Source organism: Motacilla alba, chromosome 7, assembly GCF_015832195.1.
Source record: "Motacilla alba alba isolate MOTALB_02 chromosome 7, Motacilla_alba_V1.0_pri, whole genome shotgun sequence".
NCBI lineage: Eukaryota > Metazoa > Chordata > Aves > Passeriformes > Motacillidae > Motacilla > Motacilla alba.
The window spans coordinates 28,278,125-28,293,964 of record NC_052022.1 but is presented as its reverse complement, the minus strand read 5'-3'; the positions used below and the strand labels follow the sequence as shown (position 1 = coordinate 28,293,964).

General features: G+C 41.5%; 1 protein-coding gene across 8 annotated transcripts in view; it reads right to left on the bottom strand.

Moving 5' to 3' along the window:
- The window catches only part of ANKRD44 (ankyrin repeat domain 44), a 132,702-nt gene that overhangs the window by 34,963 nt on the left and 81,899 nt on the right, over positions 1–15,840 (bottom strand). For all 8 annotated transcript variants that reach the window (XM_038142600.1, XM_038142605.1, XM_038142603.1 and 5 more), the window contains exons 6-14: positions 15,585–15,672; positions 13,670–13,812; positions 12,110–12,322; positions 11,105–11,183; positions 7,818–7,932; positions 4,788–4,870; positions 3,388–3,451; positions 931–999; positions 99–239 (exon numbers count right to left, since the gene is read on the bottom strand). In XM_038142600.1, coding sequence (XP_037998528.1) covers positions 99–239; positions 931–999; positions 3,388–3,451; positions 4,788–4,870; positions 7,818–7,932; positions 11,105–11,183; positions 12,110–12,322; positions 13,670–13,812; positions 15,585–15,672 — 995 coding nt within the window. The remainder of the gene's footprint in view (positions 1–98; positions 240–930; positions 1,000–3,387; positions 3,452–4,787; positions 4,871–7,817; positions 7,933–11,104; positions 11,184–12,109; positions 12,323–13,669; positions 13,813–15,584; positions 15,673–15,840) is intronic.

The following is a 15,840-nucleotide window of genomic DNA, read 5'->3' as shown; positions in this document are numbered from 1 at the left end:
TCATTTTTTTGGCTCAAACAGCAGAGCACCATGAAGAGACTAAAATGACACTGATTTAGTGAAACACTCGAAGCAGGAACTCCTCAGGGCTCTCTTACTTTCGGTCCATGTCAGAAGCAGCAGCGTAGTGCAAAGGGGTGCGTCCCCAGTCATCTGTTTCATTAATATTGGCTCCTGTTGTCACCAGAGTCTCAATGCAGTGGAAATGACAATTTGCAGCTGCATAGTGCAAAGGTGTCCTGGAACATAAGTGGCAATTTGTTACCTCATTTTCCAACATGTACTGAGGAGGATAAAGATAAATCTTAATTACTGTGTTCCTACAGATTTCCAGCAGTCAATATCAGCACTTGAATTTATGGAAATTTAACAAAATATTGTGTTAATAGGAAGTGCTAGTGCTGCTACAAAGCCTAATAGGATGCAGAGCATCAATCTGTATCTTGCAAACAGCCTAATGCCTGTGAGAGCCTCTGCTGTGGCTCTGCAGACACGCTCCTTCTCCCAGCTGGGAGGCAGAGCAAAGCGCCGTGTCCATCACAGCATCTCCTCGAGCTGGCATAGCAACACCCATAGCAACGCTTTCTGTGGGGGGAAAATCCTCTAGGAAGCACATCCAATGGCAGCTATCCTGCCATCAGAACTCAGGTGGTGTCTTGGGCACACCAGCACAAGAATTTCGGCAGTCAGGAAAAAAAGAAAAGCTGTGATATTTTTAAAAAGAAAACCTCAAGAGTTTTAATGGATTTAATGAAGCCTGCACCTGGCTGGCTGGCATGTAACTGCAGCAGCAAGGGCTCTGCAGAGAAGGCCAAACTACCTGATTTTGCTGCCGTTTTTCATAGAACATATGATTTTCAGTCTGAGGCAGCCTTTCTTCCTTGCCTGATAGATACTTTCTATTTTAAAAGAGCTGTGTAATTTACCTACCTTCCACATTTGTCCTTCTTATTAAAATCTGCTCCACTGCTTTGCAAGAGTTTTATACATTCTACATTACTGGAAAGAGAAGTAAAGAAAACAAAATGTGAATAAAACAGAAGCCTACACCTGCATTGCCCCCTGTCCCCCAAAAGGAAAAAGTTACTCTAGTTATTTTTGTATTATTTGCTGTGCAAAAAGTTTAACATGAAATTCAATCAAACAGAAAGTGAAGCTCTAAAAATAAATTATTTTATTTTTTTTCCACTAGAAAACCTCAATCTTCTCTTCTGCAGGAGAAAAAAATTAATTTTCCAAAGAGAGCGCAGTAAATGTGATCAGTATGTTTGGAGATTTTCAATGGCAGCTGTACTGTAGAGCTTCCCATTCTGACCTGGTATTTTATAAAGGAATTTTAAAATAAAGTTGTTGCTAGCTTATGAAATGCCAGTCTAATAATGAAGAAGTGACATTTAACGAAATCCACCCCCACTCAGCAGAGCATTCAACAGTAAGCCCTTTGCTCAAATCCTGTTTATTTAATGAAATATAATCACAAGAGTCACTTGTAGGTATTATCTGATATGATTTGTTGACTACTGATAGAACTAAGCCCATCTCCAAGTGCTTTGTTAGCAAAGGGGTGTGGCTCTTCTAGTGATTGTCACATCAACACTGCATTTATAAAAGTGGAGGAGAATTTACCACATCCTGGTTGTTTATTCATCTTGTTTAAAGAAAGGTAATTTTTAATAGAAAACAAACCAGCTGCATTCTGAAATATTTTGTAATTCAAGCAAATAAATGTGGGACTCCAAGCCAGAAAATTATATCAAGAAGTGCAGCACTTTCCAAGACCACTTGCCTTTCACAGGGGCATCACTTGTGCTCACAATCAGATGAGCAGACCTTTGAAATTCTTTTCCTAGCACCCATGCAATTCCCATTAATGTAATGGCAAGTAAGAGGCCTGTGTCAGGAAATAAGCTTATGGCTTTTATAGATCTCCAGCTACAGAAAAAAAAGGGATTGGTGCAATAATGCAATATTTTGGTTTATGTCGATCCCAAATTGCTGTTGCATAAAATAACTACAGAACACTCACCACAATGCACTAAAAATAAATACACGTGCTAGTGAGGACAATAGTAGTAAACCACTGGGAAAATATGGTTTGTTTTCATGAGTCACTTTTGCTTCTTATTGAAGCCTCTCCTTCTCTTTAGGACTTCCAGGATGTTTTTAGTATCCTTCTGGGGCGCAGCCTTATCAAAGAGGTAGCATCTGAACTATATTTGAAAAATATCAACTGAACTATCTGAAAAATAATCTCCATCCAAGCAACTGTCATACCTCTTACACTAAAGTGAAAGAAGTATCAAGATGAATAATACCAAAACAATAATAAAACCAATATTTGGATCAATTTTATTAGAGTTTGGGTTTTTTCCCCCCCAAGAACAAAAACTTTGTGATACAGATTTTGTTCCACTGAGAAGAAAAAGCAATTTCCAGAATGTCTGCCAAGTATTTGCTGTGGATGAGCATTTCTGCTTGTTATAACCACAGAGAATCCCAGGGCTGTAGGGCTCCATTTCAGCTGTTTTCTGAGCCATAAAGTACTCAAATGAAAGAGTCAAAATTCAATGCTTGCCAAAAATTGTGTCCTTTTGCTAGATTAACCTCTCAACACTTCACTGACTGGATTATCTGGAAATATTTAAAATAACTGGATGCTACATTTACATCTTAAATTGAAGCGCTTCCATTTTCACTTCAATTTCACTTTTCTGCCCTCCTACCACTTTTCAGGAATGCATCACCCAGAGAGAGGGGCAGCCTTCTCACTTTCTAATTTGGAAGATGTGGGTTTGGTTTTGGTTCTTTTTTTGTTGTTGCTTTGGTTCGTTGGTTTTTCTTTTAGAAACTTATCGCACCTGAAAAATGGGAGAGAGGGAGATAAACTACATTTGGACTCCAAGGCTGCATCCTGATGGGCACTGCTGCGCAGCTGCATTTTTGGACAAGGACAAGGTCCAGAGACGGAGGCCAGGAAGAACTCCCCTGCCAGCAGCATGCCAGGAGCTCCAGCTTCTGCTCCTGCTCCTCACTGGGTGTTCCCTAGAGACTGATGCTTTCCTGGAGACTGCTGGCCTTTGGAGACTGTTGTGGCCCTCAGAGAGGCCTAGGCAAGTGCAGCACCCCTCTGAAAGCTGAAACAGCCTTCTCAGGGGCATGAAAAGGAAGAGTTTTCCCCTCTGCCTGAAACGCACGCTTCAAATCAACCCAGCTCACCCTACACAAGGGCAGCGGCAAAAGAGAGCCTAAAGTGACCCAAATTACGACAATTAAATTATGGCAACTGCCTTGCACAGCAATAAACTCCTCCGTGGATAGCTCAGCCCAAGTGGCTGGCCCCAAATGTGCCCCAGGATGCTTTGGAGCAGCCCCAGTGCAGGTACTCACCCTCCGGCAGCGGCCGCGTGCAGGCACGTTCTTCCGAAGCTGTCGGGGGTGTCTATGTCAAAGCCTGCAGACAGCACGTGCTCATTACTAAACAAGGACACTACGCTACACTTTTGTCCTAGTTAAACCACAAGAAACATCGCAGAGACAGAAAAATCAGTTAGTCGGGGAGAAAGCAGAAGGCGAGGCACAGTAGAGAGGCTGGCACGGGGATGGCGAGCAGCTGCTCGCGCTGGCAGCGCTATAAAAGGAGCTGCGGAGGTGACGAGCGCCGATTTCCGCATCCAGCTCCTCCACATCCCTGCCTGCAGCCTGGGATGGGCCTTTGGGAGGCTGAGGCTTATCAAGAGGACTGTGACAGCAGGACAGGAAGACAGAGAACATGGAGACATGAGGAAGAGCCACAGAGTCAGCCTGAACATGAATCGGAGCTGTTTTCGTGGCATGTGGTTGTCAGATTGGGAAGAGGCTTCCAGCAGCATGTGGGGATATTTATCAAAATGCACGAGGCCAAAGGCTGCAGCCTGACAGTGCTAACTCTGGTCACCCAGAGTGTTTTCTCTTCCTATCTAGTGGTCAAGGCCAGAGCACACCAAGTCTTAATGTAATAGGGTAGGTAATTACCATTTTTCACTTTTCTTTTATACCCTACAGGACTCAAGTTAAGGGGGAAAAGTAGTTGTAGGACATTTTAAATGTTAAGTAATGAAGGAGTTTTCTAGAAAACTTATATGATCTGGGTCAGGATTTTTTAAATCATAGGAACTCTTGCCTGGAAAAAGCAGAATTTGGGATTTGGCCACTGATTACTGACACTTTTGAAATGGTTGCATAAGGAAGCTCTGGCTGCTTCTGCTTTGGGCTCTGGTGAGGATCCCAAGCCTGTTCTCTTGACACTACACTTCCACTCATTTTCCCCCTCATGCCCCCAGAGCTTTGGCCAGCCTAAGTCTAACTACAGATTCAGAAACACACTTTAGCTGCATGCAAAATACATCATCATCATCAGTGATATGTACATACCTGTGCCAGTGCAGACCCCCAGGAGATAATTTCAGAATTACTCCTTTGGCGGGCAAGGGGGAGAATCCCCAAAGCAAAATAGGGTCTCACATTCCTACAGTTTGGAAAGGGGTTCTAAATTCCTTCCCTCCCCCAGTGAATTAGTCTAAACTCTCTGAACCTGCTGTGAGAGAAGAGCTTTGGCCATGAACAACGCAGGAAGTACCAGCATGGCTTTGGGAAAGCCTTGCATGCTCTGGTGCACTGCCCCACACGGCCCAACACAGCAGCACAGGAGGCTTTTCATTAGAGTAATTCACAACAAAGCACTGAAAGGGGCTGCAAGCAGCAGAGACAAACACTACTCGAGTTCCAGGGACACTGGGGGATTTACTCACCTGATGACAACAATTTCCTGCAGCAGTCTGAGTGGGCATTCAGTGCTGCTAAGTGTAAAGGGAACATGTTGTGGATCCCACACCTGAAAGGGACATCAGCCTTGTAAGAAAATGCAGGCTACATACATACACAGCACATCAAAAGCTCCTTCCAGAAAGGCAACATTTTCTCATGCTTTTTCTAGGAAAAGTCTTTCTTGGTGCCTGCCATTATTTTTATCTGTATTTCCTTAACAGCCTTCTTGAGAGTTAAAAATATTCTGATGCAGCAAAATCTTGGCATTTTGTTTTGAACAGAATGTGGCAGGATGGTTTGCAAAAATTCCAGGCGAAGCCAAGGTAGGGGAGGAAGTAAGAGAGCAGATACTGCTCGGAGTCAATTGCCCAGTGAGCCACAAATTTCTGCACCAGCTACACATAGAGCAGCTGCCATTCTGAGTGGAAAGTAAATGCCAAAATCTTCTCTATATTATTTCTGAATTATTTTTTTTTCAGATGACTCTATGACTCTTCACACTTTTCTTTAGGCTGTCATGTCACAGTTTTCTTCCACAGGCTAAGAACTAATAATCTCATTTTCCTATTTGCTCTAGCTACTCTCCTTGCCTCCCTTTCACTTTTTCCTCCCTTTAACCCATGACCCTCTTTTCAACCACACAATAAACTTTCAGAGCAGACATGATGGATAAGAAAAGAAAGGGCGCCTTTAGATTGAGCATGTTTATCATTAGTCTAAATCCATATCAGGCAAACATGTAGTTTTTAAACAAGCTGAGCACTCAGCAACTTTAATTAGTATCAGGAAATCATGCCAATTCAGTCCCTAGGCATGCCACTGCTCACTGTCTTAGAATACTTTTGGGTCTGGACATCTTGGTGTCTTTCATTCAGCATTGTTTTGTGTAAAGCATCTTGTTATTCTAGAACTATTATCCTACTGGCAGTTCTCCAAGTGCACATAAACATGGAGCCTCTGAAAACAACTAGCTTGACAAGATTATCATCTACTGCCTGCTCCAGCAGACTTTTTTTTTTTTAATTACAAACTCTCAAACAATAGCAGATGGATCCATATCAGTTCTTCACTTCTGTGAGACAATTGGTGGATGGGAGAGTATGATCATCTCATGGAAGAGGATTTCAGATACAGACCCAAAAACAAAGGATCTTGTCTTTCTAGACACCATAAATCATAATTACCTAGGAACCTTAAGACAATAATTAATGTGGATGTTTATAAATATACTGTGCTCTATCCAAGACTTTATACATAAATGTATTTAACTAATTTGGGTTTGTTTTCAAAAAATTTCTTCTTTCCAGAATCCACAGGCAGGCCCATTTTCTCTGTTTTCACATTAAATGTGTACTCCTTGCTCCTTCACTACACTGACTTGTGCCGCTGTACAAATTTTAATATTGCTATTAGCAGCATCTTTATCTTAGAGTAAATCTATTAAGAGATGATCTGACAGCCTGTTCTTTGAAAAAAACATTGCAAGCTCCACTGAGCTGCTGCACCTGTACAACAGGTTGCATTTTCTAGCCATGGATTCACTTATTTAAGGGAACATTGGACATTCCATGTTGCTGTTTCTCCCTACACCCATTTCCCTCTGTCACCTCCTCCACCTAGTTATCTAACACAATATTATTCATCTTTTTGGTCAAGATTTCCATCCAGCAGATGTTTTGGCTGGTTTCCACCAAAATCCACTATCTGCACATTTGCTAGCCAGTGTCCCACTTCTGCAGTGCTGTTCACACTGGTTCCTCCTATAATTTGCATGCTTTCCCTTCCAGTGCATTGCCTCAAAGCCTGGCTGAGCTGTCTGCACTTGTTGTGAACAGTGCTGCAGTTTTCTTTCCTAAACCTATTTGGGGAGCTCACCCAGAGTTATTTACATGCAGCACATATTGAAAGCACATTTAGCCCAGGCAGTAGCATCATTTCCATCTGCCTGGTATCTCTGAGCCAACTTCTTATTTCATTTATTTCTGCTGCTGGAAAAAGTATTTTATTTGATCAATGTTCCAGTTACCCAAGTGTGAAATAGAAATTTCTAACTGGATAACCCTGATTCCAAGAGTGGAGAGGGCTATCCCAGTGCATCTCATTTTCCCTTAAAACCTCAAGATAACAGACAGTCACTGACTGTACTGGAGAAAGAGAGAGGAAAAACCTACACTTCTGTTACGATACCAAGATCTTCATGCTGGCTGTATTAATAAAATACAGTGACACTAGCTGAAGCCTGTGGAATTGTATTATCCATGCCAATTGAAGATCTGTTCCACCTTCTTAGTTTGTAGGGTGACACTTGTACTCAGCAAAGGAGAATGGGCAAATGTGTCACTTGCATAAACACCACCAAGCAAATAAACAAAATACTGAGAGCTGCAATTCTCTCCCAAATTCAAACTAGTCATTTGCATTTGAAAGCAGGGTTTCCTAACTAGGTAAGTCAAGAGAAGTCCCTGATTTCTATGGCAGGTCCTATGTAAAAGAAAAATTATATTTTGGAGACATGTGAAGGTAATTTCCAAAACCTTACATTCATGAAATCAGATGCTGCTCTGAAACACCTGGTACAGATATCCCTCATGGCACTGCTTTACCCTGATCTCATACCCCTGTGTTTACGTTCCTTTGACAGACCCTAGGAACCTCAGCATAACCAAACAATACTCAAGTACTCTCTGTGTGTAAAAATATATATATACACACACACCCTCACCCCTATTTCATGTACATTAACACCACTGTCCCACATCAATGCTTCAGGGAAAAGAAGCAGTACTTGTACAACTTGTAGTCACGCAGTGCACGCAACAGGAACTGAGCAGACTTTGCTTCCCCTGCACACTTCCCAATTGTTCATATTTTAGTCTCATGCCACCCACTGAAGTACAGTACAATTATGCTTGTCAGTTTTAACCTTCCCACTTCAGAAGGTGAGGAGCAGCTGTGTTTCCAGGCATTGGACACGACACTTGATCCTTACAAACAGCTCCACTTGAGGCACCTACTTGGCAGTATCGGCTCCGCTGGTTATGAGGGTGTTGATCAACAGCTCGTGTCCGTATCTTGCAGCCACGTGCAGAGGGGTGTTACCATCCTTATCTACACAGTCGATTTCCCCTCCTGCAGAAGAGATTTTCATGAAGTTTAACACTGAAAAAGTCAGCATGAACCAGGGACCGCAAGTGCTATTTGTCTCTAGCGACTGCACCTTGAGCAGCCCCGAGCTGCTCTCTTAGCCACCGAGACACTGAATTTCCCAGAGCAAGGACCAGCACACAGCAAGCTCTCAGTGGTCAGCCATGGTCTGGCAGCAGCACTTGTACCTCCCTCTCCACCTGCAGTGGTGGGGAAGAGTGCTGGGAATCGGATGATGTACAAGGGTCAAGTATATGATTTGGATTTGCTGCCTATCTAAAGATACAAATGAGTGCCCTGAAATAAACTACAAAGTAACGTGCTGAAACTGCACCCTCATTTGTACAGGCACTGCCACTCAGCCTTATCTGTACAACAATGTAAATTAGAGTTCACTGCAGAGGCCATCAGGAACACACTGCAAACAAATGACTTGTGTGCTTTTTGTGTCTTACAAAAGAACAACCAGCAGTGCTTATGCAGAACTTTTCCTTTTGCAATTTAAACCTGGCATCTTGTGTTTGACTCACATAAGCAGGAAGAATGGATTATTTCTTTAGATAGATTACAGACAAGTCCCTGTTCTCTTTTTGGACCAAGAACTGCAACTTTTTCAGTCTCTCCTTGCCAGTCAGGTTTACTGCACTCCAACTGTTCTTTCTTTCCCCCAGTCCTCTCCAGCTGGCCTGCATCCTTGTAGAAGCAAAAGCCAAAACCAGTACTACAGCTAACATCTCCCAATGCTGAGCTAAGCAAACAGGATTACTTCATGCCTGCTGGCTACACTCCTATCTGTGCACTCCTGGACATTGTACAGCACCACGGACATCCATTATCCGTTTCTTTAGGCACCACAACACTGCTGATTTGTGGTCAACAACCTTCTGATCCTCTACAAGCCCCAGATCCCTTCTTGAGGGACTGCCACCCACCTGGCTGTTGCCATTCTGAACTTGTCCAGCTGATACTCCTGCCTCTGTGGGTGATTTTTCTTTTGCTTCACTTGCATTATAACGTCTGTCTCCAGTTCTACAGGATCATTTTTCATTCTGACTCCACCTTCTGCCAAACTAACAGTCTCTCCCAACTACAATTTTTTTCTCCAAATGTTAAAAGCACATTTTCTATTCCATTATCCAAGAATTTAATGAAAATACTGGATAGTTTCAGACCCAGAAGGGAAACCGAAAACTCCCTCACTACACCTTCCATTTCAACAACAATTCCTTTATTACTAATCTCTGAGTGTAGTTTTACAACCAGTTATGCACTGGCACTGTAGTATTTTAATACTCTGCTGGTTTGCTGCGAGAATGCTTCCTGAGGGCATGTAAAAAGTCTTGCTAACATCAGGATATGGTAATATTTACTGCATGTCCACTATTCACAGGTGATAACAGGGCTTAATTGCAACAGGCAGAGTTCTAGCAAAGCTCTTGACAACATGCCCTGAGAAGCCATGGGTTCCCCATTCCTGGACGTGTTCAAGACCAGGCTGGATGAAGCTCTGAGAAACCAGATCTAGTGCAAGCATGCCCTCCCCATGGCAGAAAGCCTACAGCTAGATGATATTTAAGATTCCTTCCAGCCTTTCTAGTTTTTTAATGGTAATCGAAGGTCAGTGAAATGCTTGAACACGTTCCCTGGGGTAAAGCATCCATCAGAGGAGGTCTCCACAAACAGAAACATGGAAAAGTCAGAGGACTGTGCTGTGTTCACAAAGCCTATTAAACTGCTTTAATTGTGATGTTCCAGTTTCTTTTACTCTTGAGAAATCTATGCAAGATATTACCCACTTTGGCTGACCTATGTAACATTTCCCCAGCATTTCTTTTTCCTCATATTTAAAGAAAGGTATCACACTTGCAGTTTTCCAATTTTAAGGTAATCCATTCTTCCTCTCAAAGTTGCTAGAGACAGCAACCAGAAATTGAGACACCGTTAGCCAACTCATTAAGTACTGCAGAATGAAACTCTATTGCTTTAAATCATTGACATTTCTCTCTTCCCCAAGATCCCATGGCAATGAGGCATAAAGTCACTCGCAATGAGATCTGTGTACAACACTAAAATTAGAGGAGCAGAAAAGAACGAAAGAAAGAAAGAAGTGAAACCCAAGAAAGTGGAAGAAGGGTAGAGAGGCATGAAGGGCAGATGAAGAACTGCCAGTCCTTTCACACACAAATCCAACAGTGAGCAAACAATGGCTGTAAGCCTGAGCCTATTAGACTAAACAACTAAAAACTGCAGTAAAGCACAGTTTCTTGCATTTTGCCCCAACCCCCTTTTATTATAACTTTTTTATTTTATCCCAGGAGAGAGATAACAATTTGCATGATGAGCTGAAAGAAGCATGATCTACTGGAGACCTCCATTTTAAAACACAATCTTGTTTAAATGTGTCATTACATTTAAAACACAATTGTTCAACCATCTCCAACATTTCACACTTCAATTCCAAGTTGGGATTTGGGAAAACAAAAAAAAATCCCAACCAATGAACAAAGCCCAGACCATCCTGTCTCCAGTAGTGGTCAGACTGGGAAGCTTAAGTACAGAATCAGTAATAGCAACCTCTGTCATTCAGAAACAGGCCTCTGCCAGATCTCCAACAAGAATAATTGCTCTATTCTTTAGTATTCTTGGACAAAAAAAGATGCCTGAAAAATGACTGATAATCAGGAATCCTGGCTATGCCAGGACAAACAAGGCAGTACTGCTGCTCCTGCTGAGTACATATTCAACACTTCATGGACACAGTGGCAAGGGATGAGCTAAGAAAGGTGAGAAAAGCACAGCTGCTGAGTGCAGAGTAGAAAAAATTGTTTGAGCTCTAAGAACACCAGGGGTCCCAAAGGAGGACAACTAGAAAACTGTGCATCCTTCTCAGCAGAAATAAGACCTAAATACACCTCTGAACTCCTGATTTCAGGTTAAGAATCTCAGTGGATCATCTGGACCACTGTCAGCTGGAAGCATATGGAATTTTATTAACAACCAAAATCTCAGGTTGTGATGACACGATGGAATGAGAGCTGTCAGTTCAGCTCAAAGCCAGAAGTCCATGGAGCTGCCCTCTGGGCCAGAACAACTGAAAACTGCAACAGTGGGCATGCCTGATCTCTTGGAGAGCCACCGCAGGGACACAGAAACTCACCGTTCTGGATGAGGGTCTGCGACCGCGTGAACCTCCCATGGACAGCTGTCATGTGCAGGGGGCTCTTCCCTTCCTTACTCTGACAGGAATGAAACACAGCACTGGTTTAGCATGTGAAGGCTTATGAAAGCAAAGGTACAGTGAGTACACAGCAATGGTTTGGGTTTTAGAGAAAGAAACTCAGACCAGGAAAGCCGAGCAATGAGAAAATGGCATGGGAGTGGTACCAGCCTGCACTCACATCACTTCGTGTTTATTGGCATGGGGTGTCCCCTTCATTGGCACAATCCCTAACATCTTCTTAATAATTCTGAGTTCAAACAGTGCACTGACTATTCACTGATCTTAAGGGACTTGCCAGAGGTGTTAAATGTTGGAAGTTAAATACCGGGTTCACAGATGGGAAACTGAAACACACAGAGTTTTAACTAAAGTAGTCAAAATCTTGTATGAACTCGGAAGACCTCAAGTTTTCTAATACTTATACCAGTACCCTCTGTTGGATAACAGCAAGTTCCTTTCAGTTTCATCAAGATGTGTAAGTTCACAAGAATATTCAGATTTCCTAAGCTGAAACAGAATTTGTAAGCTGGGGCTCTAAAGTAGGTCACAAGCAACCCCAAAAAGGGAAATTTCTGGAATCAGGTTTAATTAAATCTATATTATATGGGGAAGTAAAACACTAAAAAGGAATAGTTCTTTGACTTAGCACCATTCCCTGAGATAACATTTTGACAGAGCTCCTGGGACTACATTTTAGTACATTTTTGAGCCTTCATAAAAGTGGTTGGCCTAGAGTCTAGAGTTCTCATTGTATTTATCAAGGCACTGCAAACTCCCCTGCTGGGATGTAATCTCACCCAAACAGTTTCATGATCAACATCCTCAGCATCACTCCAATTCCATCAAAGACTTAAAGCCATGCTGTACTTGTTGTTACACTTTCCTCCTGAGATATGCAAAATATGCTAAAGTAAAACTGTAAAGCTGGTATTCAAGTTTTACCTGAATATTAACATCTGCCCCATTATTCACTAGTAGTTCAAGACACAGTGCTCCATGAGTGGAGGCAGCAGCAAAATGCAAGGGGGTAAATCCATTGTTATTAGGCTGATTTACATTAGCACCATAGTCAATCAGCTCATTAACAACAGAGTCCTGACCGTTGTAACAGGCAATGTGAAGTGCAGTATTTCCATAGATGTTCATCTCATCAATCTAAAATGAGACAAGGAGACATAGTTAAAATTACAGACATCAGCTTAGCATTTTATGTAATGCATCACACACTGCAAATGGAAATAGCTGGAGGCCTGAGCTGTCATAGGGCATAGTTCTCACCAGCACATTTCATCGACAAATTATACTCCCAGACAGCTTCCCTTGGAATGCTTTACCTTTCCTATTATTAACTTTTTATCCTACTGATAATTTCTAAAACCAGTGTGAAGCTTAAAGCTGACAGCAGGACTATGTAATGATGATAATGATCGCAAAATTCCTAACAAGCTGGAAAGCTTTTCCATGTAAGTGGAAAAGCAGGATGAATAAAAAGCTCACAAACTTTATATTTTAAAAGATTACAACAGTGAGTATTGAGCTTTTGTGAACAGGCATAAGAGCTGTTTACACAGTTTTATTTTGGATAGGGAGTGAGGGTATCTGAGTGAAAGCAATGTGAAAGTGCACAGATATTTACACTTCAATAAGAAACCACTTTCAGCAGCTCAGTATTATAAAGATGTTATTAAGATTATGTTACTTCTTGATGACCAACTTAGTATTCAATTGCTGTTCTGTAAAACAGGACAAGACAGATTGCATAAAAGACTTGGGAATGGCATGAACAGCCTTCCATGAAATACAGGCGTCTCAAAGCTCATATCCCCAGTGGTGGAGAATGTGGAACTTAAAGGGACTTATTAGCATATCCCTGTTAATAACAGGAAACAGCTATTCCCCTTCACAGCCAGCAGCCTGTGAACATGAACTTCTGACAATTTTCTGGCAGGTCAAGTCAGCTGAAAATGCCATGGCAAAAGCAATGGCTTTATTTGACATCTCTGATTAACTGTCTGATTAGGCTCCTCTGGCCATCTCACCGCTGCTTTGAGGAATTGGCAATAACAAGAAGTCTGTGCCCTGAAAAAAAAAGTTATTTTCCAGAGTGAAAACAATGCATCAGCTACAGAGGAAATGCAGGTCTGTAAACTGAAACAGCCTAAGCTGCTGTTTAGTAATGTACACAGTGTATATGTTGAGAACAACCAGTCATCGTATCAAAGGAAATGCTGACCCAAGGAAAATTTCAATACTCCATCTTTTTCTGCAGGAACAGGATATATCTCCTGATTCCTTCAGCAAGGTGGCCTAGATTTTACTGTCCATATCAGACTTTCTTTAATACAGAATGTGTCCTGACTCTTGAACCAATAAACCACATGAAGCATGAGATGGTCTGGAAATGGGACCCCTTTTCTTCAGAAGTCACTGTCTTTAGCAGCATCCATAAGAAAGAAGAAAAGACTGTCTCTAAATAGAAATAAAATGCACATTACGACATACCTCCACCCCCAGGTTAAGGAGTTGTTTCACAATGTTAATCTGCCCATTGGATGCAGCTGCATGAAGTGGGGTGTAACCCTTCTTGTCTTTACAAGTCACTTCTGCACCATGATTAATCAGTAAGGCAACAACTTCCAGGTGACCTTCAAAAGACAAAAGATAGTAATCAATGAGTAGACCATCCCACAGCACCACTTCTCCCAGATTACTGCTTTCTTGCTAACACACTGCCCTTTCACTGCTGCTTCAAAGTACTCCCACAGTTTTACAAAGGAAGAAAAAGCATTTTCATAAATGTTTCTAATCCTAGCTCCAGGCCTCGTGAAGAAATCCATGCATTCACCTTCTCCAAATGTGTCGAATTTCTCTTTACTGAACTGATTTTCCAGTTGCCAAAAGAACAAAACCACACCTCTTTTCCATTTATTTCTCTCAAGCTAACAGAGTGTTTTATTCTCCCTCTTACAGAGGACAGTGATACAGTGAGCACAGGAGCATGGCAATGCAAATCTCCCAAAACAGCATCCTACTGATGTCACCTGCAAACACAACTGCTAACACTTCCTGGGTTTTGTCAGAGATTTAAAAAAAAATAACCGTAATAAATTATAAAATCAAGAGAAACAGTCTTATTGCTTCAAGCTGAGACAGAACTGTCTGTCTTAGAATCAAACATTTATTATGTCAAACACCATACAAAGTTGTGCTCCATCTGAGTTGCACAGCACTATCATGACAGGGGCAGCTCTGGTCATGTGCAGGACCTAGGAAACCATATGTACAAAGTCTATAGATAATTAGTGTCCAAAAATAATTAAATATTGCAGAAACTCTGTAAGGGTTTGCAGCTCTCATTATCTAACTTCTGTCTAAAATGCACTACAGACTCCGTTGCTAATTTAGGCCCTAGATGTTATCTAAATACTTTTAAAAATACATAATGAATTTCAGAAAACATTTAAATGGAAAAGAGGCGTGGAATTGCACAGCACAGTGTAAGAGCCTTTCAAATCTAGAGAGTGAAATTCAAAGCTCGTTAGCTCAAAAGCCACATCACAGTTGTTGGCAAGAGCCTTTCCATCTGTGTCTGTGTATGTCAAAAAACCACACAATATGCTTTTCTCACAGTTGGAAATCTCCTATTATCTCATTTCTAAAAGTGCCAGGATTAAAATAAAGATTTCTGACATGTCAAATGAAAGAGTTCCTGGCTGAGGGTGCACAACTCCCCACAAATCGTAACCTGAAATATCCAGCTTGGCCAACAAAAGCTCTTGAACAAACATGACCACCATCACAGGCAATCTTGTTTTTTTAAATTATAATGTCCTACTGCAAGAAATTTGCCTTTAACTTGAAAGGAATAATAGGCAAACTGCTTGAATTAAGCAGTATTTGGTGACACCACTTATTTTTTGCGCAGATATTCAGTTGTTTTTGGCCACTCTAGAATAAAAGTTGACGACATTCTCCTAACAGGAAAAAAGCGCCTATTGTGCATTTCCTAAGAATATCATTACCTAACTGCTTATACACTGCAATAAACAACAAAATTTTTGATCAGTTACCTGAACTTCATTGAAAGTACTTTTTAGCAAAAACTGAAACAAATATAACCTGGGTTTTTTTTCTAGCACAGATATAGTTCAGGCTTGACTTAGAGTCAGAATAAGAAGACCAAAATGAAAAAGCAACACAAAAAGCCCACAATTAACTGTCTTAAAAAGGAAATCACAGCCAAGATCTCCCTAGCTGCAAACCCATAAATGGACATTTAGATCAGCTGAGCCCTTCCCTCTTCAGGGTAATTACAACACTCTCTTTCCATGGCCAGGTCTGTTCACGTCCATTTTAAGACATGCTACCCGTTTGTGAATAGGAAATTAAAAAGAAGGAGCAGCAGCCCAAGCCTTACCCATGTAGGCTGCCCAGTGAAGAGCTCTTCTGTCCTTTTTGTCAAAAGCGTTGATATTTGCCCCCTTGGCTAAGAGCAAGTTCACCATCTAGAAGTAACAACAGAAGGTAAACCAACCCTCCAGATCACACACTCGAAGATTTATAACAAATCAATCTTGCAATAAAGCTGGCATCACAAAATGGTGCATTTGAATGATTATTTCTGATATTCTCTATCAAAAAAAATCAGATTATGACAGTTAGACACAGGCATT